Here is a 22747-nt window from a genome sequence, read left to right as displayed (position 1 = left end):
CTATCTATCTATCTATCTATCTATCTATCTATCTATCTATCTATCTACCTACCTATCTAGCTTTCTATTCTCTCTAGCTCTGTATCTAGCTATCTATCTCAGGGAGTCATCTTCCTATGGTTAACTTCCCTTTCTTTTACGCCTGAAAATGATTTCGCTCCCTCTGACTTTCGTTCATCTCCCAGTTAGTTCCCTCACAAACCCTGAAGCTGGCCTTTCTACCCTGGACTTCCTTCTCCCTAGAGATCTTCCTCTGGCCGGCCAGGGCCCAAAGGCACCCCCACTTTGTAGCCTTCTCCTCTTTGCAGTGGGCATGCAAGCCCTGTGCCATTTGGCAATGTTTCCCCTCTAGGAGAGAGATGGAGGGAGCCCCTGCCCTGCTAGCTTCGGATTCCTCTGAGACTGGGGTTATCTTCCACTTCATCAGCTCCTGCCTGGCAGGTTTTCTGTAGAAAACTATTTTAAGATAGAGAAAGAAGAATTTTTCAAGTTGCAGAATCCGATTTCTAACAGATCAAAAACTGGAAGGTGTGAACTTGTTACATCACACCTGGTATTTTGAAATCTGTCCCCCACCCCCTGCTTTGACTCTCACCCACTTAGGAGACTTGAGATATTCCTCACATCCAAGCAGGCCCAGGATTATCCAAGGAGCCTGCTGGGATGGCACTCCCTTGGTGAGTCAGAGTCCCAGTGCAGGCTGGGACACAGTCATTTATAACTGGGAGACTGACCCTATTCCTGCTTAGTGTCATCACTCAGGGGAGTTAAAGGGCACGACATGTTAAAATGACTCCCGTGGGGCTTTTTCCCAGCCAAAGGCTGGGTCCTAGATGGAGCCCTGACCCTGGTCACCCTAAGTCCAGGTTGAGACTCTTACCTCCACCAGTCACCCAGGAAAGGTAGAGAAATTTGGATGCTTCAGTACAAACCTGTCTCTGTGGCTAGGAAAATAACTCAGAGTAAGTGTTCATGGTGGGCAAAGAGGATCGTTGCTTTTTCTACCTCCCCGTGTACGATGTGACACAACTATGCTACGGGTTTTCTCTCTTAACAAGGATGACTTTGGTAGCAGGGTTGCCCTCACTGTAGTGGGCATATCCCCTCCAGGGGCAACACAGGCTTGGAGGAATTGGCTCTGTCCCTTCCCATCTCCCCACAGGGGCTCCTGGGTTCAAATGGCCTTCTGGTTTGACCTGTGCTGAATGAGGCCAGGGAGGTTAGAGAGGTAGAGATAGAAAGACAGATAACAAAGAGCTTGAGCCACATGGACCCAGGACTGGAGGAAGTCCCATAACAGGGGACTCTAGAGCTAGTATAGAAGCCAGTCTCGACCTCTCCCTACACTGCTGCCCTGTTCAGCGAAGTTCTGTGAGTCCTAGGAACTGTGTAGGACCTTGAAAAGGGAAGAGCCACTAGAAACTGAGAAGTGACTCTCTTGACTCAGGTATTAGTCAATTCTATGTTTTTTATTATACAACTAAAAAGTTTTATGTTTGGTGTCTTGTTAGCCTGAGTGCTTGTAAGGGAACTGATGACCACCCTTTGAGGGAAATGCCATCTTCCTCACCTTTAGGGTGCCACTGGGTAAGGGCAAAATGAGTCAGACCAAATCACTCCCAGGGTTCACTTGGGTAGGGTCAGACAAGCCAGAGAGAAATGAGAGATCCTCAAGATGACACACGACCTTTGTAGCTGAGAGAGATGGAGCCTCTGACATAAGTGTTAACCTTCAATTCAATAAGCATTTATGTGCTCACTTTGTGGGAGCTTCCACTCTCTCTGTGATATTTCCTCCTCTATTCTCACCATGATTTAATGCCTTTTCATAGGAAAACTCCCAGCTAAAGGACCAAGCAAATGTAATCTGTATTATACTAGGGACTAAGATACCTGTGAATTTCTCCTGGAGGTAGTAAATTGGCTGACTGGGAAGAGAAGGCCTCTCTGTCCCCCAAACCTGGTCCACAAGGTTGTCTGTGAGGTCCACCAGGCTTCTGTTGGAACCTTGAAGGTAAAGATCAAGACTCTTCCATGTGGCTGAGGAGAGAAAGGAGGAAGTTATGTCCTGCCTGGTACCCTTCCTTCTACTCCTTTCCCTGCCCAGGCTCCCTTATGCCTAGGGCTAGTCTCAGGGAAAAGGATGAAGCTAGTGAAGAACAATAGAATCGTACCTTTTATATGTTCGCTTTATGGGTTAGAAAACATGTTGACATCCATTATCCAGTGGGTCCTCTAGCAAGACCAAGAATCAGGCTATTGGGCATTATTATAGTATACCTACTTTACAGATAAGGAAACTGAGGTTCATAGAGGGAATGGGACTGATCCATTGCGAAAGGCCAAAGACAAGACCAGGACACAGACCCAGGGGTTCCCAGAGGAATGACACTCTACCTTCCCCCTTCACCTCGAAGGGGCTAATGGCAGAAGCAAAGACTACCCATGGTGGATGGCAGAAGAGGGATCAGGAGATGGGCATAATTGCAAGAATACTTGATTTGGAGTCAGGACCAGGATCCAAATTCCATCTTCTATTTATTCCCTTTTGTGACCTTGGACAAGTCACTTCTCTCTGGATCTCCATTTCCTTCTTTGCTAAAACTGAGGAGAATGGAATGGCTAACTTCTAAGATTCTCTTCCAGCTCTAAATCTATGCTCCCATGATCTGCTGATTTCCTGCCTACGTGATATAGGGGGCAGTTGTGTGTATTGAGGGGAAGAAACAGGAGCCAATAGGTGAAGAATAAGATACAGTGAAAAGAAGATTGCATTTGAGAGGTTCTGGGTTCAAATCTCAGCTCTGCTACTTAGGAGCTCTATGATTTTGGGCAAACCCATTAATCTCTCTGGGCCTCAGGTACTTCTTGGTTAAAATGTTCTATATGATTTCTAAGGTCCCTGCTCCAAATCCCATGAACCCAGTGCTGAAAACCATTCTCAAGCTTTCATCAAAGCTGGGTCATTATTAGGCAAGATAGATAGAGAAGGGTAGATAGATGAGGGTAGATCGAGCATTTATTAAGCACTTACTATGTTCTGGGTACTGTGCTAAGTGCTGAGAATAAAAATACAAACAAGCAAGGTAACGCCCCGCCCCCCGCAAGAAGGTTGCATTCTTTTTTTCCCAAAATTTTATTTTAGACTCAAACGAAAGAACACAAACACAGAATGGAGAAAAGAAAACATATAATAAACTTAAATCCTGGAACTTGAGTACAAAGTTAGAAAAAAAAAAAGCATGTCATGTGCATATCAAAACGTAAGAACATTTTCATTTCAAGAAAGCCTACATGAGGGGGCAGCTAGGTGGTGCAGTGAATAGAGCAACAGCCCTGGAGTCAGGAGGACCTGAATTCAAATCTAACCTCAGTCACTTAACACAGAAACTAGCCGTGTGACCTTGGGCAAGTCACTTAACCCCAATTGCCCTCCAAAAAGCAAAAACAAAACAAAAAACAAAAAAACCTTCTATGATAAATAATGTGTGCTGAGAATTGTCCATCTTTTCTTTGCTTCCTTGTGAGTTTTCTTGTGTTCTCTGCTGTGTACTTTTTTACTTTGTTCAAGAAGCTTACATTCTAATGGACTGAAGATAATAAAATACAGAAAAGTTGGGGGGGGGGTAGAGATGGTAAAAGGGACTCTAGGGGAGGCCAGGTAGCACAGTGAGTAAGAGCACTGGCTCCAGTGTCGGGATGACCTGGGGATCAAATCTGGGCTCAGATACTCAGCACCCACCCAGAAACACCTGGCCGTGTAACCTTGAGCAAGTTACTTAACCCCGATTGCTTAAAAAAAAAAAAAGGGACTCTAAACAATTTTTTCAGGTAAAAGACCAGGTACCATTCAGATGCTGTACTGGCCACATAGACTTATTCTATGGTGGGGGCTCTTAAGTTGGGGTCTATGAACTTTAAGAAAAAAGAAATATTCATTGTAACTGGATTTGAGCACAGCTGATCAACTTGGTAATCCTATGTATTCTATGCGCTTAAAAACTGCTACTGAGAAAGGGTCCATAGGCTTCTCCAGATTGCTAAAGGAGTCCAGGAGAGGATTCTGGGAAGATGACATTTAGGCAAAAAAATTGCCCCATCTCCCAAATTCCCCCACAAACAAATAAGAGTGCTTTAAAACTAACTTTAGTGCACCAGAGATGATTAAAAGTTGAGGGTGAAGTTGTAGCCTACTACTTGGGAGGATGTTAGGAAAGACCTGACCTGCCAGTTGGTGGTTTGGCTTGACTCAAGTCCAGATACCTCAGGGCAGATACGAATCAACAAACAATGAGCCCTGGGGGCAGCTGTGTGGGTGCCTCATGTATAGTGTGGGGTTTAGGTGGCTAATCAGGGGGAGATTGCGGGGGCCCTCTGCTGGTACTGGACAAGAGGCCCAAGCCACTGACCAGAAGTGGTCCCTAGGCTGTGGCTGCGGCCAGGAGGCAGGAGCATGCACCATGAATTCGGTTACTGAGGGTGGGGCCCTGCCCACTGTAGTCACTCCCAGGAGAGCAGAGGCCCTGGTTTCAGTTCCGGCTTAGAGGGATGGAAAAGAGTAAGAACTTTTGTCATGGCAGCAGTGCTGGGGGCCCTGTTCATGGTTCAAGGGCAGAGAAGAGTGCCTGGGATCAGTCTAAAGGATAGAGCTCAGAAAACAACATCATGTGAAACCTAAAGTCTGAGGCATTATCCCCCACACCCCGAAAGCAGAGCTGGACTCTAATGTTAACAGCTAATAAATAAACCACTAAAAAACTTAGTAAGCAAAAGAGGAAGAACCCAACCATACATGGCTACTATGTTGACAGATAAGATCTGGGTTCAAATTCAGAAGACAGTGAAGTTGAAACAGCTACTTTTACTTAAAAAAAAATGTAAAATGGTCACAAGTCCAAAAAGAATTCTTGGAAGAGTTTTTTAAAAAGGACTTTAAAAATCAAATAAGACAGGTTGAGGAAAAATTAGGGAAAAATAAGAGTAATGCAAGAAAATTATGAATAGAAAGTCAACCAACTGGAAAAAGAGATAAAAAAAAACTTACAGAAGAAACTTCCTTAAAAATTAGAATAGGTAATGGGAAGCTAATGACTTCATAAGACACCAGAAAATAATAAAACAAAATCAAAAGAATGAAAAAATAGAAAAGAATGTAAAACATCTCATTAGAAAAACAACTGACCTGGAAAATAGAGTGAGGGGAGACAATATAAGAATTGTTGTACTGCCTGGAAGTTATGATCAAAAAAGAACCTACACATTATACTTCAAGAAATTATTAGAGAGGGGGGCAGAGTCAAGATGGTGGAGTAGAAGCACGACCTTCCCGCGGCTCCGGCTTCCACCTTCCCCAATCAATGTAAAAAAGGGACTCTGAACAAACTTTGGAGCTGCAAAACCCACAAAATGACACAAAGAAGCTAACCTCCCGCTGAGGACAGCCCAGCAGGCCGACAGGAATCAGCCAGTGCAGTGCTCTGGGAGCCGAGCCCAGCCCCACACAGAGGCTTTAGCCCCAGCGCGGGCCTGACCAGCCGCCATCTAGAGGGACTCCAGATCAGCAGCAGCTATGGCCGTTTCCAGAATTATCAACACATAGATCCGAAGGACAAAGTGAGAGGTCAGTGCAGTCTGGACTTTGGGACCCAGTAAGTGGGAGTGCGTGGCTTTTGCCCCTGGGGTGAGAAGCAACTGAGACACTGGCACAGCCAGCACCACGTGGCAGCTTCAGCTCCTGGCCTGAAGAGTGTAGGGGGACCAAGCACCAGTCTGAGGGGTAATTGCTCTTGCTTTAACCTGCTTGGATCTGGATTGCAGTCTAGGGTGGAGGTTCTGGGGTGTGTGTCCAGCTTGCCAGAGCATGTGGAGACCTCAGAGAGGGCACCCATCTAATGCCTCCGGCAGCTGAGAAAACCCCAGTGTTTGGGACGAAAGCTCCCCTGTCTGGTGGCAGAGTCCTACTGTGGCAAAAAGCCCATAAGTCAAGTAATTGAGTGGCAAAATGAGCAGGCAAAGGAAACAAAGCAGACAGAAGATTCCAACAATACACTCCTATTTTGGGGATAAAAAGGTGCAAAGCATGGAACAGGAGGAAAACAGTGAAGTCAGAACTCCTGCACCAAAAGCTTCAAAGGAAAATACAAGCTGGTTACAGGCCAAGAGGACCTTAAGAAAGATTTTGAAAACCAAATAAGAGAAGTGGAGGGAAAATTGGGAAGAGAAATGAGAACAATGCAAGAAAATTATGAAATGAGAGTCAACAGCCTGACTGAGGAAAATAATACCTTAAAAAGTAGACTGACTCAAATGGCAAAGGAGGGCCAAAAAGGCAATGAAGAGAAGAATGCCTTAAAAAGCCGAATTTGCCTGATGGAAAAAGAATCTCAAAAACTCAATGAGAAGAATCATTGCTTCAGAATTAGATTGGAGCTAATGGAAGCTAATGACTTTATTAGAAATCTAGATGCTGTTAAACAGATCCAAACAAATGAAAGAATAGAAGGCAATGTGAAATATCTCATGGGAAAAACCACTGACCTGGAAAATAGATCCAGGAGAGATAATTTAAAAATTATTGGACCGCCTGAAAGCCATGATCAAAGTAAGAACCTAGAAATCATCCTCCAGGAAGTTCTCAAAGAAAACTGCCGTGATGTATTAGAAACAGAGGACAAAATAGAGGTTGAAAGAATCCACCCATCACCTCCTAAAACAGATCCCAAAAAGAAAATTCCTAGGAATATTATAGCCAGGTTCTGAAATTCCCAGATCAAGTAGAGAATACTACAAGCAGCCAGGAAGAAACAATTTGAATACTGTGGAAACACAATCAGGATAACCCAGGATCTGGTAGCTTCTACACTGAGGGATCGAAGGGCTTGGAATGTGATATTCTAAAGGTCAAAGGAGCTGGGATTAAAACCAAGAGTCACCTACCCAGCAAAACTGAGTATCATGTTTCAGGGGAAAATATGGTCATTCAGTGGAATAGAGGACTTTCAAGCATTCTTGCTGAAAAAACCAGAGTTGAATAGAAAATTTGACATTCAGATACAAGAAGCAAGAGAAGCATGAGAAGGTAAACAGGGAAAAGAAATCATAAGGAACTTATCAAAGTTGAACTATTAATATTCCTACATGGAAAAACAAAAAATGTAACTGATGAAACTTTTCTCAGTGTGAAAATAGTTGAAGGGAATAGAAATATATAAATGAGGGTATATGGGCATATGAATACATGTGTGAACGTGTGTATATATGTTTACAGGTATACATAGATAGAGGGCACAGGACCAATTTAACAGGAAGGGATGATACTTAAAAGGTCAAATTAAGAGATGAGAGAGGAATATAATGAGAGGAGATGGGGAGAGACAGAATGGGGTAAACTATCTCATACAGAAGAGGCAAGGGAAAATGGTTACAATGGAGGGGAAGAATAGGAAGGCAAAAGGGAATGGGTCAATCTTATTCTCATTGAATTTGGCTTGAGGAGGGAATGAAATACACACTAAATAGGGTATCTCACCCTCCAGGAGAGTAGGGGGGAAAGGGATGAGAGGGGGGATGATGGAAGGGAGGGCAGGCTGGGGGGGGGGAAGTCGGAAGCATCCACTTTTGAAAAGGGATGGGATCAAAGTAGAGAATAGAACAAGTGGGAGGTGGGATAGGAGGGAGGGAATTATAGTCAGCCTTTTACAGTGTATCTACTATATTATTGTTTTGCATTAGCTACACATGTACAACCTATACTGAACTGCTTATCTTCCCAGTAAGGATGGGTGACAAAGGAGGAAGGGAATGAATCTGGAATTCAAAGTTTTAAAATCAAATGTTTAAATACACACACACACACATACACACACACACACACACACACACACACATATATATATATATACTATTCTTAACACTATTTTACATGTAATTGGGAAATAAGATATACAGGCACTGGGACATAGAGATCCATCATGCCCTACTGGAAAAGTCGAAAGGGGTATGGGAGAAAATATGGGAGAGAAGAGATTGGAGGAGGGGATACCCTGTGGGACTGCTATTTTGGGGCGGTGGGTAGGGGAAAAATGGGGAGAAAATTTGTAACTCATAATCTGGTGGAAATGAATGAGTAAATCAAAAGTTAATAAAGCATTTGAAAAATGGAAGAAAAATAGATAAATTTCATGTAATCAAAAAAAGGTATAAAATTCTTTTTCACATAAAAAAGGTAAAAAAAAAAGAGAAATTATTAGAGAAAATTGCCCTGAAGTTTTAGAACTAGAGGGGAAAATAGAAATTGAAAAAATCCACGAATCACTATGTGCAGGAGATCCCAAGATGAAAACACACAGTAACATTATAGCTAAGTTTCAAAGCTCTTAGGTAAAGGAGAAGATACTCCAAGTAGTTAGTAAGAAACAACTTAAATACTGTGGAGCTACAGTCAGGATAACATACTATGTAGCCGTTTCTACATTAAAAGACTGGAGGGCATGGAATATGATATTGCAAAGAACAAAGTACCTGGATTTGCAACCAAGATTAACTTGCCCAGCAAAGTTTAGTACAGTCCTGCATGGAAAAAATTCATATTTAATGAATTAAAAGACTTTCAGGTATTTATGAAGAAAAGAACTGAACTGAATGGAAAATTTGACCTACAAGAATCAGGAGAAACATAAGAAGGTAAATATGAAAGACCAAGTATAAGAGATTTAATAAGTTCAAATTGTTTCTTATATGGGAAAATATTATTAGTAAACATCCTAGAAAATGGAATTATCCTTATAATGATAAGAAGCATCCACTTAAAACTATCACCAAGTATGATTTCTAATAAGATAAGCTGGAAGTCATCCCAATAAGACCAGGAGTGAAACAAGGATGCCCATTATCACCAATATTCAGTATTGCATTAGAAATGCTAGCAATAGCAATAAGAGAAAAAAAAAGAAATCAGAATGGACAATGAGGCAATAAAACTTTCTCTTTTTGTAGACAATATGATGGTAGACTTGGAAAATCCTAGAGATTCAACTAAAAAACTAGTTGAAACAATAATTTTATCAAAGTATCAGGATATAAAATGAACCTACATAAATCATCAGCATTTCTATGAAACACCAAAATAACCCTGCAAAAAGAGATAGTAAGAGGTACCCAATTTCAATAACCACAGACAGAAAAGAATACCTATGAGTATGCCTGCCAAGACAAACCCAGTAACTACCATGTTTCCCCGATAATAAGACACTGTCTTATTAAATTTTTTTGGACAGAAAAACACCAGAGGGCTTATTTTCAGGGGAGGGCTTATTTTAATGAACATTGACAGCAATTTTAATAAACAGGTAAATGTGAACAAAAAAAATGTACCTTTATTCAATAATGAATTCAATAAAGAACAGGATGACGCGCTCACTGCTACAGCTCTGATTGGATGCAGTTCGTAGCGCAGGGGATCACCTTCACTACAGTAGCAATCTCAATAGGGCTTATTTTCGGGGGAGGGCTTATTTTAGAGGAATCTTACACAGTAAGGGGAGGGCTTATTTTCGGGATAGGTCTTATTATCGGGGAAACATGGTACATGAACATAATTATAAAATGTTTTTATGCAAATAAAGTCAGATTTAAATAATTGTAGAAACATTAATTGCTTATGGGTGGGCAGAGCCAATATAATAAAAATGACAATTCTACATAAACTAATCTGCTTTATTCTCTGCCATCCTAATCAAAAAAATATTTTATTGAGCTAGAAAAAATAATAACAAAATTCATTTGGAAGAACAGAAGGTCAAGAATATCAAAGGAATTAATAAAGCAATGTAAAGGAAGGAGGTTTAGCAGTACCAGATCTTAAATTATATTATAAGGCAGTAATTATCAAAATTATCTTGTACTACCTAAGAAATAGAACAGAATAGACATGCAATACCCAGTGGTAAATTATTATAATAAACTTGTGTTTGACAAATGTAAAGTTTTGGGGATAAGAATTCACTATTTGGTAAAAATTATTGGGAAAACTGGAAAGCAGTCTGACAGAAATTGGGTATAGACAAGTATCTTATTCCATTTACCAAGATAAGGTTAAAATGGATATATGACCTAGATATAAAGGTAGATACCATAAGTAAATTAGAAGAACATGGAACATATCAGACTTATAGGAAGGAGAAGAATTTATGAATAAATGAATAGAGAGAATTGTGAGGTATAAAATGGATAATTTTGATTACATTAAAGAGGGTTTGTACACATAAAACCAGTATAGCTAAGATTAGAAGGAAAGAAGATTGGCGGGGGCAGGGGGAATTTATAGACAGTTTCTCAGATAAAGGTCTCATATCTCAAATATATAGAGAACTTTTTCATGTTTATAAGAATATGAGTTATTCTCCAATTGATAAGTGGTCAAAGGATATGAACAGACAGTTTTTGGAAAAAGAAATCAAAGCTATATATAGTCATATGAAAAAATTCTCTAAATTGTTATGAATTAGAGAAATGCAAATGAAAACAACTTTGAGGTATCTCATACTTATTGGATTGGCTAAAACAATAGAAGGGGAAAATAACAGATGTTAGAGGGAAAGTGGAAAAATTGGGACGCTAATAAACAGTTGGTGAAACTGTGAACTGGTCTAACCATTTTGAAGGGTAATTTGGAATTATGCCCAAAGAGTTCTAAAACTGTGTATACCCTTTGACCCAGCAATACCACTCTTAGGTCTCTTTTCCGAAGTGATCAGGGAAAAGGGGAAAGAACCTGTATGTTCTACAATATCTATAGCAGTTCTCTTTGTGGTGGCAAAGTGTGATGTTTAAAAGCTTGAGAGACATAGTTTCTGGGTAATTTAATCATTTTATTAATAAGGCTAACATGTTTATCAATAAAAAGAAGTCAGGGGCAGCTAGGTGGTGCAGTGAGTAGAGAACCATCCCTGGAGCCAGGTGGACCTGAGTTCAAATCCAGCCTCAGCCACTTAACACAGAAACTAGCTGTGTGACCTTGGGCAAGTCACTTAGCCCCAACTGCCCTCTAAAAAGCAAAAAATAAAAATAAAAAGAAGTCAGTGACACTCTTGAATGCCAAAGACCCCTCATAGCAGTGGGCTGACAGTTTATATGCCTTTGGAGAAGCAGGCGTTCTTGAGGGTGGCAATCAAGTCTGACTGGTTAACAGTTAATAAGAGAATGAATATTATGATGAGAGGTGGGGGTCTGTTACTATGAGAGTCTTGGTCAAAGACTTTTCAATTTCCATATTACCTGTGATAGAAGGGAGAAACAATACTTTTCCGGGCCCATCTGAGTAGACACAATGAGCAGAAATCCTCCCATTAACTGAAATTTAGAATTTCTTTTACTATCTGATTAGATCTTGACCTGGGGAGGTCTTTGAGAAAGATTTCCCACACTGGTTGATTTCTAGATGAGGAAGTAGAAAGGGGGAAAACCTTGGTTCTGATTCAATTATTCAGCTATTAATATAAGAAAGAAATAATCATTTCTCTTGAAAGAACTGGAAATTGAGGGGATGCCCATCATTTGGAAAATGGCTAAACAAGTTGTGGTCTGTGATTGTGATGAATACTATTGTGATGTAAGAAATGATGAACTGGGCAAATTTAGAAAACACAGAAATAATGAAAAGTGAAATGAGCAGAACCAAAAACCTTGTATACAGTAATAGCAATATTGTTCAAAAGCGTAACTGTGAATGACTTAAGTTTTTCTGAGTATTGTAAATACTCAAATTGACTACAAAGGACCTATGAAGGAAGATGCTATTCACCTCCAGAGAAAGATATGATAAATAGAAGTATACATAATAAGGGTTTTCATATATACATTTATCCTTATCTCTATCTCTCTCAATCTGTGTCTTTCTCTAGTGCAGGGTGGGGAAGGAGGGAAACAATTTGTAAGAAAAAAGAATTTAAAAAACAGAAAGATTTAACAAAGAAAAAATAAAGGAGTCCAGAATGTAAAAATACATTAAGAAGTCCTAGAATACAGTCATCCCATGTCCTCTGTGGTCCTACAGTTAAAACAACCTGAATGGGGGGTGGGTGATAATCTCACCCCTCACCATAGGGGCATTTATTCCCACAGTTCCTCAAATCTGGATACGATGACTTGGGTGGCTCTGAACCACCAGGTGCAGTGAGGGACCAAGCAGATTCACTTGAAACTTTTAGGGATATTCTCAAATTTGTCAGGGTGGAAATAACCTTAGTACTTTAGGCTTTTTAGCAAAAACTTAACCTATTTGACCAACAGAGACTGACCATCAATCGCTTCAGCCATCTTGCCTTTTATTATTTATTTGTTTGTTTATTTATTTCAGGAGGGATAGAAGGGCAATTGGGGTTAAGTGACTTGCCCAAGGTTACACAGCTAGTTTCTGTGTTAAGTGGCTGAGGCTGGATTTGAATTCAGGTCCTCCTGACTCCAGGGCCAGTTCTCTACTCACTGTGCCACCTAGATGGCCCACCATCTTGTCTTTTAAAAGCCACACCCAAAGCTCCTTACAGAAAAGAATCTCATTACCCTCTGCCCAAACAACATGGCAGTGGGCATCATGCCTCCTCACGTTATTCAAAGAGCACTGTTTTGTCTAGATATGCTGGGGCTACCCCAATGTCCTGCTCAAACTAAAACTAACTGTACTCTCTGTACAGTGGTACCTGTAGTGAAGGCTTGATGCCACTCAGGTGAGATTCTGTACAGAAATCAGGATCTAACTACATACTAAGCAGACTGGTCATAAGGAGTGATAAGTTTCAGAAAGGGGTTATATATCCAACCTACCAAACCCATCTCTTTTCTTTAAAAAAGGAAGAAAAAAATAATAAAAAATTTAAAAGAGAAAGAAAGAAAGAAAACTTAACCCCCTCCTTTTCTGTCCTCTATCTGAGAACTGGCTGTAAGGGGAATCAAGATAAATTTATGACTCTAAATTATGCAGACCTTCCCAGTTTATCTGCCTAAAAAGAGATAAAGGGTCTCCAGTTGCTTTAAATGATTTTCTATGAGCAGATCACTTGTAAACTCTCCCATTTGAGGGAGTTTTGTACCTGCCAAATTCTCTAAACACACCAATGCTGGAAACTGAGGATTGCAAATTGGGACAGCAACAAGGGACTGGGATTGGCTTCAGGGATCTGGGTCCAGTGCTTCAACTGGCTGCATGGTGCTCCCCTGCACACCCTCTGGCTGGTGCAGAATTCTGAGTTAGCCCATCCCCAGTGTCTCTGATTAGCTTCATACACTTCATGTGGTGGGTGTCACCTACTTGGAAGGCAGCATGGTGTAGAAGACAGAGACTGGAGTTAGGAAGAACTGAGTTCCAATCCCTCTTAGGACACTTAGTAGCTGTGTGAAAGAACTAGATTTGAATCCTGCTTCTGACACTGACTAGCTGTGTAACTGTGGATCTGTTGTTTAACTTCTCTGAAGTTTTTAATAATAATTTATAATATAAATACATTTATAATAATTTATAATAAATAAAACCATTTATATAGCACTTACTATGTGCCAGCACTGTGCTAAGCATTTTACAATTACTATTCATCTGTAAAATGGGAATAATGACAGCATCTACCTCATAGGGATGTTGGGAGGCTCAAATGAGATAATGGATATAAAATACTTTGGTCTCCTGGGCTTGAAGCAAGCAAGCAAGCATGTAGAAAGCACCTACTATGTACCGAGCACTGTGCTAGGTGGTGGGGATGCAAAGACAAACGTGAAAACCCAGTCCCTGCCCTCAAGGAGCTTATAGCCTAATTGCATTAATAAGATTATAGCAGATAGTTATGCAGAAGGAGGAAGGAGGGCGCTAGCAGCCAGAGGCTCTCACCTCTGGGGAATGGCAACTTCAATGGTCCAGAACAATGCTAAAGAACCCTGGGAAACACGTGTCTTCCTGCTTCATACTTTACCCTGATGTTAAGGATTGGAAGGTTCCCTCGCATGATTTTGACATGTGCAGGGGAGATAGCTTGGTGAGAGTCTGTAAGGTACCATTTTGTTCTACTGGAACAAGTATGTTTTGTTTTGTTGTTTGGGTTTTTCAGTTGACAACACACAACAAGCTCTGGAAGACCTGGTATTGTCCATATTTTTTCAGGTGTGTGATGGCGAACATGTTACTCAAGGATTTGACAGCTTAGAAGCCCCAGCATCCTACCCATTTTATGGGCTATAGCCCAGATCACCCTAGATATTCCCTGTCATTGCTAATCATGGTATTGTATCTTGGAATGCCCCCTGGCACCATCATATCGCAGATCAAAATTAAGGACATACCAATGGAGAAGAGGAAGGGGTCAAAGCCAATTCGACCTCCAGACGGAATCTCTGCCAGGATCCATGTTGCTATGGGCGACATGCCAACTGCCAAATCCAATGGGAAACACACCTTAGATAAGTGTGATCACTCTGCAGGCCACCCACCCCTATCCCTCCTGGGTTCTGAGGTCTTTCTAGCCCAAGATTCTGTTGTTCAGTAAGCATCCCTTAAGTGCCTACTATGTTCCAAGCTCTTGGCAGGTGTTGGATCTGCAAAGACAAAATGAGATAGTCTATGCCCTCAAGGAGATTTAGGAGTGCTAGTTTCCTTGGGGGTCAACCCCAAAGGTCAAGGCCTATCTCAAACACCTTGAGCTTCTTGGAAATAACCCTTTAGAGCCCTGACATAGAAGAGTTTAGAGCTTCCCTGAATCTCTGCATACCAATGCTGGGACACCTAGTAAAAAGGGTCAGATGGACTCTTTTCTTTGGGGACATGAGGCCAGCCAGTGCTTGGTTTGAAAATATCCTCCTCTTGGGGTTCCCAGGGGGCCCATGGGTTTTGCTGTACCCAGAGGAGAGGGAACCTAAGCCCCACTGCCCCCTCTCCATACCTTCCTTGTGCAGTTCCCAGTTGCAATCCATTTGTCGTTCAGCCTGAATCCAGTAGCGGCTGTCAGTCCACAGAGCTGCCTTCATCTTGGACACCACTGCATTTCCTGAAACGGAAGAAAGGCAAAAATCATAGCTTTAGAGCTGAAAGGGTCTTCAGAGGCAATTGAGTCCAACCCATTTATTTTATAGATGGGGAATCTGAGGCCCAGGAAAGGGAAGAGACTGGCCCAAGGTCACACAAATAGGACCCTAAAGACCATCTGGTCCAATCCCCTCATTTTTCAGATGAAGAAACTGAGACTCAAGGAGATATAGTGACTTGTCCAAGGTCACACAGTCAAAAAAAATAGCAGAGCCAGGATCCCTGACTCCAAATTTTGTGCTCTTTCCACTGTAGCAGGATGTTTCACCAAATGACAACTTAGGGTCTTGACTTTGTGGCCAATCAGCTGGGAGTACCAGCCCTCAACCCAACCCAACTTCTCTCAGAGTGCTCATTGCCCTACCTGGTTTTAACTGCCTTTCTATGTCTTTCCCCCCTTCCTAGTTTGTGAATGCCATGAAGGCAGGTAACAGGCCTTGCTCATCTCCGTGGACCCCAACACCTAGCATATAATACAGTTCAGTCCACCAAACACATCAGTTCGTTGTCTACTGTGCATGGGGTCCTGTGGTCAGCAGAGGTCATGTTAGGAATCTTTCACTAGGGACCAAAAGAGTTAGGGAGGAGAGAGGGAAGGAAGTGGGGACATGGCAGACCAGTGGACAGTTTGGTCACAGGGCAGGAGAGGCAGGTCCGAGGAGATGGAAGGGTGGCCCAGAGCCTGGCCAGCCCAAGAGGACCTCTGGGAAATTCTGTTACCCTGTCCCAGTTATGGATCTGGCGGTCTATGTTAGCCCTCAAGAGGCTTGGGTTTCCTGAAGCAGTATGTGCTGAGTAAATGAAATGGATGTAGCTTTAATGCATGTTTAAAATAACATTTCCTACAAAATATTCAGAGCTGCATTATTTGTGGGAGGCAGAGGGCACAGTGGGAAGCATGTGAGTTCTAAAGGCAGAGAACCTGGGTTCAAATCCCAGCTCTGATACTCTCTTGACTCTGGACAAGGCCAAGCTAGGGACATCAGGGAACTGATGGCCTGGACACTGGCCCTGGGCAGGTGGCCCCCTGACCAGAAGTATGTTGGGGGAGGTGAGGATAGAGGTCATCACCTGCAGAACCACTGAAACCGGAGATCCACGAGCGTCTCTCATCATGTTTGGCAAGGTACTCGCTCTAAAAAATCAACCGGATACCATCATGAACTTTCTGCATTCTGGGTCACCCTTTGCTCACAATGGCCTAAGTTGCCCTCCCTTCTTCTCCCCCCAAATCTAGCCTTCCATCACAGCCCAGTTTCAGTTTGGCCTCCTCCATGAAGCCTTCGTTGGTGTGCTGCTGTAAAAAGACTGTTGGGCTAGGTACCAGAAGATCTGGGTTCCAGTCTTGGCTCCCATGCTTTTTAGCTGAGTAGCCCTGAGTAGGGGAGTTCATCTCTCTGAGCCTCCACTTCCACATCTGTAAAATGGGTCTCATAATCCTTGAATTACCCACTTCCAAGGGTGGTCAAGAGACAAGCCCTTTGTAAGCCTTAAAGGACTCTGGAAGTGTTAGCCCTTATTACTTTTGCCACCCTCATTAACCACTCCTTCCCTCAGCTTCTTCATCCATGTAAATCTCCTCTCTTGCTCCATTGCCAAGCATCATAAAGATAGGGTCTGTGTCTCCTGTCTCTTTCATTTTCAACTTGAGTCTTCTCTCAGTGACTAACATTGGACTGGTCAGGGGAGGGAGTGGCCACTCACCATGTGGGCATCAGTGTCAGGAATGATGTAGGCATCAAGCCGGTTAATCTCCATCTGCTGTCGAAGGTCCTTGAGCCGGGCAGTGGTGTTGACAGCTGTGACTGGAAGATACTGACATGGCCCCCCCAAGGTCCCAGGGAGAAGGATGGAAACACAATAGTTTGGGTGGGGTAGAGACTGGACCCTTGGCCCTCCCAGCCCTAATATGGATCTATATGCCTCCCTCTTCAGGCCTAAGGGTTTGGCTATAGAAAAAGCCACCCCCCCCCAAGCCCTGAGTATGCCCTTATCCTCCCTGACCTCTGTGCAGCTTCTGACAATGTTGACTCCACTCTCCTCCTAGATCCTCCCTCCTCACCAGCCTCTCCACCTCCCTGCCTGGTCACTCCCTCTCAGTCTCCTTCACTGGTTTATAAGCCATATTATGCCCCCTAACTACAGTCATCTCCCAGGTCTCTATCCTGGATGATCCATGGAGGGAAAAGAGCCTATACAGATGCTTTTGGGGGTAGAGGAGGTGGGAGGAGAGAGCAGTCTGAACATCTGGTCACTGCCCCCTGGCCTGGATGCCTGGTGTTGGCTTGGGAAGGAGTCCATTACTTTTCCAATTTCCATAACTAGAATGTGACGTCCCTTCCCTCCCCTACTAGTCCTAATGCCCTAGGCAACTGATGATATTCAAATAAATGAGTGTTTATCAAATGCCTACTATAGGCAAGTTGCTGCTAGGCACTTAGAAACATGAGAGGCAATGGGGGGAGGGGACAGACATTTCAGGCCTCAGTCCCTTCTGCAAGTCCAGCCCAGTCTGGCACCCATGGAACTCTTGGTGGTCTTTGCAGGCACTCTCTCTCCCCTATTCTTCCTCCAGCCATTTTTGTCTCTTTCCTTCCAACTCTATGCCTCCCTCCTTCTTTCTCTCTCTTTTCATCCTTCCCCATTCTTCTTCTCTCCCATTCTCCCTCCCTCTTCCTGTCTGTCCTTCCCTCTTTTTGTCCTTCCTTTTTGTCCCTTGTCTCTTCCTCACTCTTTGCCATCTCTCTCTCCTCTCTCCCCCTACTTCCTTTCTCCTCTTTTTCTCCCCCTCCTTCTTCCTCTTCTTCCCTTTGTCCCTTCCCCCTCTCCCTCTCCCTCCTCCTTATCTCTCTCTCCTCTCTCCCTCTCCTCTTCTCCTCTTTTCTCCCCCTCCTCCTTCTTCCTCTCCCCTTCTTCCTCTCCTTCTCTTTGTCCCTTCCCCCCTCTCCCTCCTCCTCCTTCCTCTTCTTCTTCTCTCTCTCTCTCTGTCTCTCTCCCTTTCTCTCTGTCTCTCCTCTCTCCCTCTCCTTCCCTTCTCCTCTTTTCTTCCCCTCCTCCTTCTTCCTCTTCCCCTCTTCCTCTCTTCACTTTGTCCCTTCCCTTCCCCTCCCTCTCCCTCCTCCTCCTCTTCCCCCCTCCTCTCTCCCCCTCCTTCCCTTCTCCTCTTTTTCCCCCTCCTCCTTCTTCCTCTCCCCCCTTCCTCTTTTCACTTTGTCCCTTCCCACTCCCTATCCCCTCCTCCTCCTCCTCTTCCCTCCCTCTCCACTACCCATTCTCTTTGTTTTTTTCTCTTTACTCCCTCCCCATAGCTTTGCCTCAGCTTAAGGCTTGCCAATGGCCCCCATGGCATCCCCCAGCCCCATTGGTGCTTCTGGAGGTGGGATATTGATGGAGCCAGAGAGGACTAGGGAGTAATGACTGATTCTCCAGCAGTTAATCAGAAACAGAGCCCCTGAGCCAGGAAACCAGGAGCAAGTCTAGTGGAAAGGGGAGAGTCTGGGAGCTGAGAGAATTGTCTTGGAAAGGGAGGCATTGAGTAAAGGGGCCAGCAAAAGCCACGTGGTGAGAGGGGCCCTGCTCTGGGAAGGGGGTCAGCCTCACCGGTGGGGTCACAGAACAATTTCTCATATCCTCTCCTCCAGATGTTGTTTGCTTTGGGTGGCCTAGGACACAGGCTAGAAAACAGCAAGAAAAACGGTCACTTGCAACACCTCAGCCTGGTTGGGATTTTTTTTTTTAATCTGGGAATCATGTAGATTCAGTGGGTGGTGTTCTAGAGCTAGAATTAGAAGACCGAAGTACAAATTTTGGTTCTGTGTGACCTTAGGCACAGGGCTTCCTTTCTCTGGGTCTTCATCCTTTGTAAAAAGGGGGAGGGGATTAGATTAGAAGATCCCTGTTTCAGCCCCAACATCTGATGATTCTCTTTCTCCCACCCTGATTCCTTTGTCTCTTTCTGTCTCACCCAGTGGGATTTACCCAAAAGGCAATGGAGCCTATAATTTTCAAACTCTAGAGATGGGGCAGGACAACCTGCCTGGCTGCCTTGGGGGAGATAGGGAGGGGGTGTCCCCACTCTGATCAAAGCTCAAGGGGAAGATGTGACATATAGATGGAGGGGTGGTGGTTTTATTTATTTTTAATGATCAACCTTTAAACGGAACAAAGGTTAAAAGAATCCCAGTCCAAGGTTTTAAGATGAGAAGGTACCTTGATGAAATAACAGGGCAAATCACAAAGGCATATTCCCCTTTCTTTAATATCCCTTGAAGCTCTAAGATCAACTGGGCGGAGTGGGGAGGAAAAGTCACTCAGATAAGACTAAGCCAATGCCTGGGTGGGTCAGGTTAGCTGTGAATCCCACCTCAGCAGATTCCCCCTTTGTTGTTCAGTCATGTCCAATTCTCCATGACCCCATTTGGGGTTTTCTTGGCAGAGGTACTAGAGTGGTTGACATTTCTTTCTCTAACTCATTTTATAGATGAGGAAACTGAGACAAACAGGGTGAAGTGACTTACCCAGGGTCACACAGCTAGGAAGTATCTGAGGTCAAATTTGATCTCAGGTCTTCCTGACCCCAGGCCTGGTGCTGTATCCACGTCAGTGCCACCTAGCGGCCCCAGATTCCCTTCCACTAGTGAGAGTTGCCAAGTTAACATGAACCACCTTCTCCCCACGAGGGTCTCATCTCTGAGCATTTTAGAACAGTTTCATTGATAAGAGAATCTGCTGCCTGTGTATGTTGGGACATAAGAACTCATCTGAAAAAATGCCCATTTCTCTAGTGCTTTAAGGCCTGCAAAGCACTTTCCTCACCACTCTGGGTGGTAGGTGGTAGGAAGAGATGGTGACAGGCTACCTCTTGGAAACTAACATTCTGGGAGCTGCTCTGTGAAGGGCCATTCTAAAGCTCATTCAAAGTACTCCATAGGTTAAGTAATTTGCAACAATGCTAGCAGGAACAATAATAAAAACTCACAAGTTCCCCATACCTTTCATTTAGAAAGCACTTTTCCTACAAAACCCCTATAAGCAAGCTACCATATGTGTTATTATTTTCACTTTACAGATGAGGAAATTGAGGCATAAAGAAGTAGAATGTGCTAGAATAATAGATTTCAAACTAAACAGGATATTTGACCTGTCCAACTCTTTCATTTTGTAGCAGAGGAAACCTCCTTAACCTCAGAGAAAAGCAGTGACTTAGCCAAGGTCACACTGCAAGTTAAGTAACTGGGCCAGGACTTGAATTCAGGTCTCTTGACTACAAGTCTAATACTCTTTTCTTTATACCGGGCTTCCTATTTTGAGTACTAAATGCCTGCCAGTATGACCAGCACAGAAAACAGAAAAGGTTTCTTTTTCATTCTGTTTTCTGGACCTCGGTTTCCCCATTTGTAAATGGGAAGATGCTTTCTAAGGGCCCTTCTAGCTCTAAGACTTCTATGATCATATCCTCCCCACCCTGAGTGCTTAGCCTGAGGAACAGTTTTCTTGAGAAAGTCGGAGAAGGGGATGGAAATTGGTAGAAGAGGCACCCTTGGGCAGTCACCTAAGGGAGAGGAAACATCAGCCACCCAAGTCTAAACTCCTGCCCCACTCAGTCTGCCTGCCCCTGAATGGAAGGAAGAGGAAGTCATCCACATACCACACAGAAGGAAGGCCCAGAGGCCAGCCAGGACCATGGTGCCTCCGTGGCTGTGGCTGGACTAAGCCAGGCACTACCTTTCTCTCTGTAAGGCTTCTTCAGGCCTCCCCAGGACAGCAGGGCTGGGCTGGGTCTGCTGGGCATACACACGGTCGACCCCCACTGGAGCCTCCCAGTGACTCTGAGGGACCTGTAGATCGCTGGGAGCCTTAAACTAGTTTTTCTGGATCCACAAAAGCAGAGCCAGGGTATACTGGGGCCAGGGGCAAAGTGCAAAGTGCAAAGGTCCCCAGGGTGGAGAAGCCACAGCTGTTTTGAATCAGCACCCCCACCCCCCAATCCCTTTCTGTTCTAGCTTCCAATGGGGCAGGGCCAAGACATGCTTTGCAAATCAGGCCTTCTTCCCTCTGCCACAAGCTGTTTCCTATCCTGCAGCCCTCACCCCAGAGCTGGCTGTAGCTTCCCACTGGCCTCCGGATGGACTTGTTTTCTCTTCCCATTGTCCTGCTTGGCTTCTCTCTGACTAACAAAGTCTGGCCTCTCTCCTTCCTGGGGGCCTGGGAAACCAGATTAGACCCCTTTGGAACCTCCCCATCACTTAGAAGTTGGCATTTTCTGTTGAGGAACATTAAGCACACTTTATTTGGAATCAGAGGACCTGGGTTTAAATCCAATTTTTTCCCTTTTCTGGGACTCAGTTTCTTCCTCTGTAAAATGAGGGGTTTGAAACAAATAATGCTTAAGGTCCCTTCAGACTCTAAATCCTATGAGCCTTTCAGGCTTTCCCCAAGCCCTCCCTCTGCCTACTTTTTAGGAGGATGGTGCCTGAAGTTCCACCATTAGGACTTAATTAAGGTCTGAGATCCTTTTAGCTACCCTGGAAGGGTTGATGGCATAAGAGCAGGTCCCATTCATACAGTAGAAGGTAAGCTCTTTGTGGGCAGTGGCTGCTTTTTTCTCTATGTCCCTGCCATCTGCTATTTGACACTTCACGTTTCCCACCTCTGCACCTTTGCATGTCTGGGATGCACTCAAATCCTTAACAACTGTTCAAGGCTCAACTCAAGCAATGCCTCCTGCAGGAAGCCTCTCCTGATCCCCCTAGTTATTCATCTCTTTCCATGTTCTATACCCTGAAAAGAATGCACAGTCCTCCAAGTCAGGGGGCTGGTTTTTATTTTGTCTTTGTGAAGAAACCAAGGTCTAGAGAATTGTGAAGCAAGTTTTCCAAGATCCCGTGAGTAGTAAGCAGCAAAGCAGGGGTTAGAACCTGGGTCCTTTGACTCCAAATTCAGTGTTCTTTCCATGATACCATGGTTTTTAGGGGGAAGGGGCAGCCAGGTAGTACCATAGTGGATAGAGTTCAGGGTTTAGAGTCAGGAAGAACTGAATTGAAAGGTGACCTCAGATACTAGCTGTGTGACCCTGAGCAAGTCACTTCACCCTATTTGCCTCAGTTTCCTCATCAGTAAAATGAACCGGAGAAGGAAATGGCAAAACCACTCCAGGATCTCTGCCAAGAAGTCAGACACTACTGAAAAATGACTCAACAACAATAACAACAATAACAAAATACTGGACAGAAGGTCACAGGTCCTGAGTTCAAATTCTAGTTCTGCTACGGTAACATGTATGACCTTGGATAAGTCACTTACTCTCTATAGGCCTCAGTGTCTTCCTCTGTAAAATGAAGGGGTTGACCTAAATGGCCTCTGATATCCTTCCAGCTCTGAGTTCATGATCCGCCCAGCTGCCTGCCACATTTTACCACTGCCTGTGCCCTGCTAAGTTAGCATGTTCCTGCTCATTAACACCTCACCAAAGTTAAGTTTCCCAGGTCACCTGAGAGTGGGGGCAGAGGAGATGGGAGCCTGGGAGGGCCAGGGATGGACTGGGGAGAAGGACCAGATCACAGGCTGTGCCTTGGGGGAGGGGAGGGCAGCCTGGAAGGGATGCTGGGAAGAGATCTGGGGTCAGAGGGGATGAGCTGGGGAAGGGGGCAAACTGTCCCTCCCCCTTATGAGCCTCACACAATTTAG

The 22747-nt window shown here is 43.9% G+C and overlaps 1 protein-coding gene across 1 annotated transcript in view; it reads right to left on the bottom strand.

Annotated features, from left to right (window-relative positions):
- The window catches only part of XPNPEP2 (X-prolyl aminopeptidase 2), a 49249-nt gene extending 28293 nt beyond the window's left edge, over positions 1 to 20956 (bottom strand). Inside the window, exons 1-7 of the mRNA XM_069074047.1 lie at positions 20709 to 20956; positions 18662 to 18735; positions 16766 to 16876; positions 16133 to 16196; positions 14919 to 15023; positions 14323 to 14409; positions 1894 to 2040 (exon numbers count right to left, since the gene is read on the bottom strand). Coding sequence (XP_068930148.1) covers positions 1894 to 2040; positions 14323 to 14409; positions 14919 to 15023; positions 16133 to 16196; positions 16766 to 16876; positions 18662 to 18735; positions 20709 to 20745 — 625 coding nt within the window. The 5' untranslated portion in view covers positions 20746 to 20956. The remainder of the gene's footprint in view (positions 1 to 1893; positions 2041 to 14322; positions 14410 to 14918; positions 15024 to 16132; positions 16197 to 16765; positions 16877 to 18661; positions 18736 to 20708) is intronic.
- Positions 20957 to 22747: the final 1791 nt, after the last annotated feature.

Source organism: Petaurus breviceps, unplaced genomic scaffold, assembly GCF_028583685.1.
Source record: "Petaurus breviceps papuanus isolate PSGF00001 unplaced genomic scaffold, PetGlider_PUasm1.0 90881, whole genome shotgun sequence".
NCBI classification, from domain to species: Eukaryota; Metazoa; Chordata; class Mammalia; order Diprotodontia; family Petauridae; genus Petaurus; species Petaurus breviceps.
This window is presented reverse-complemented; position numbering and strand designations above follow the sequence as displayed.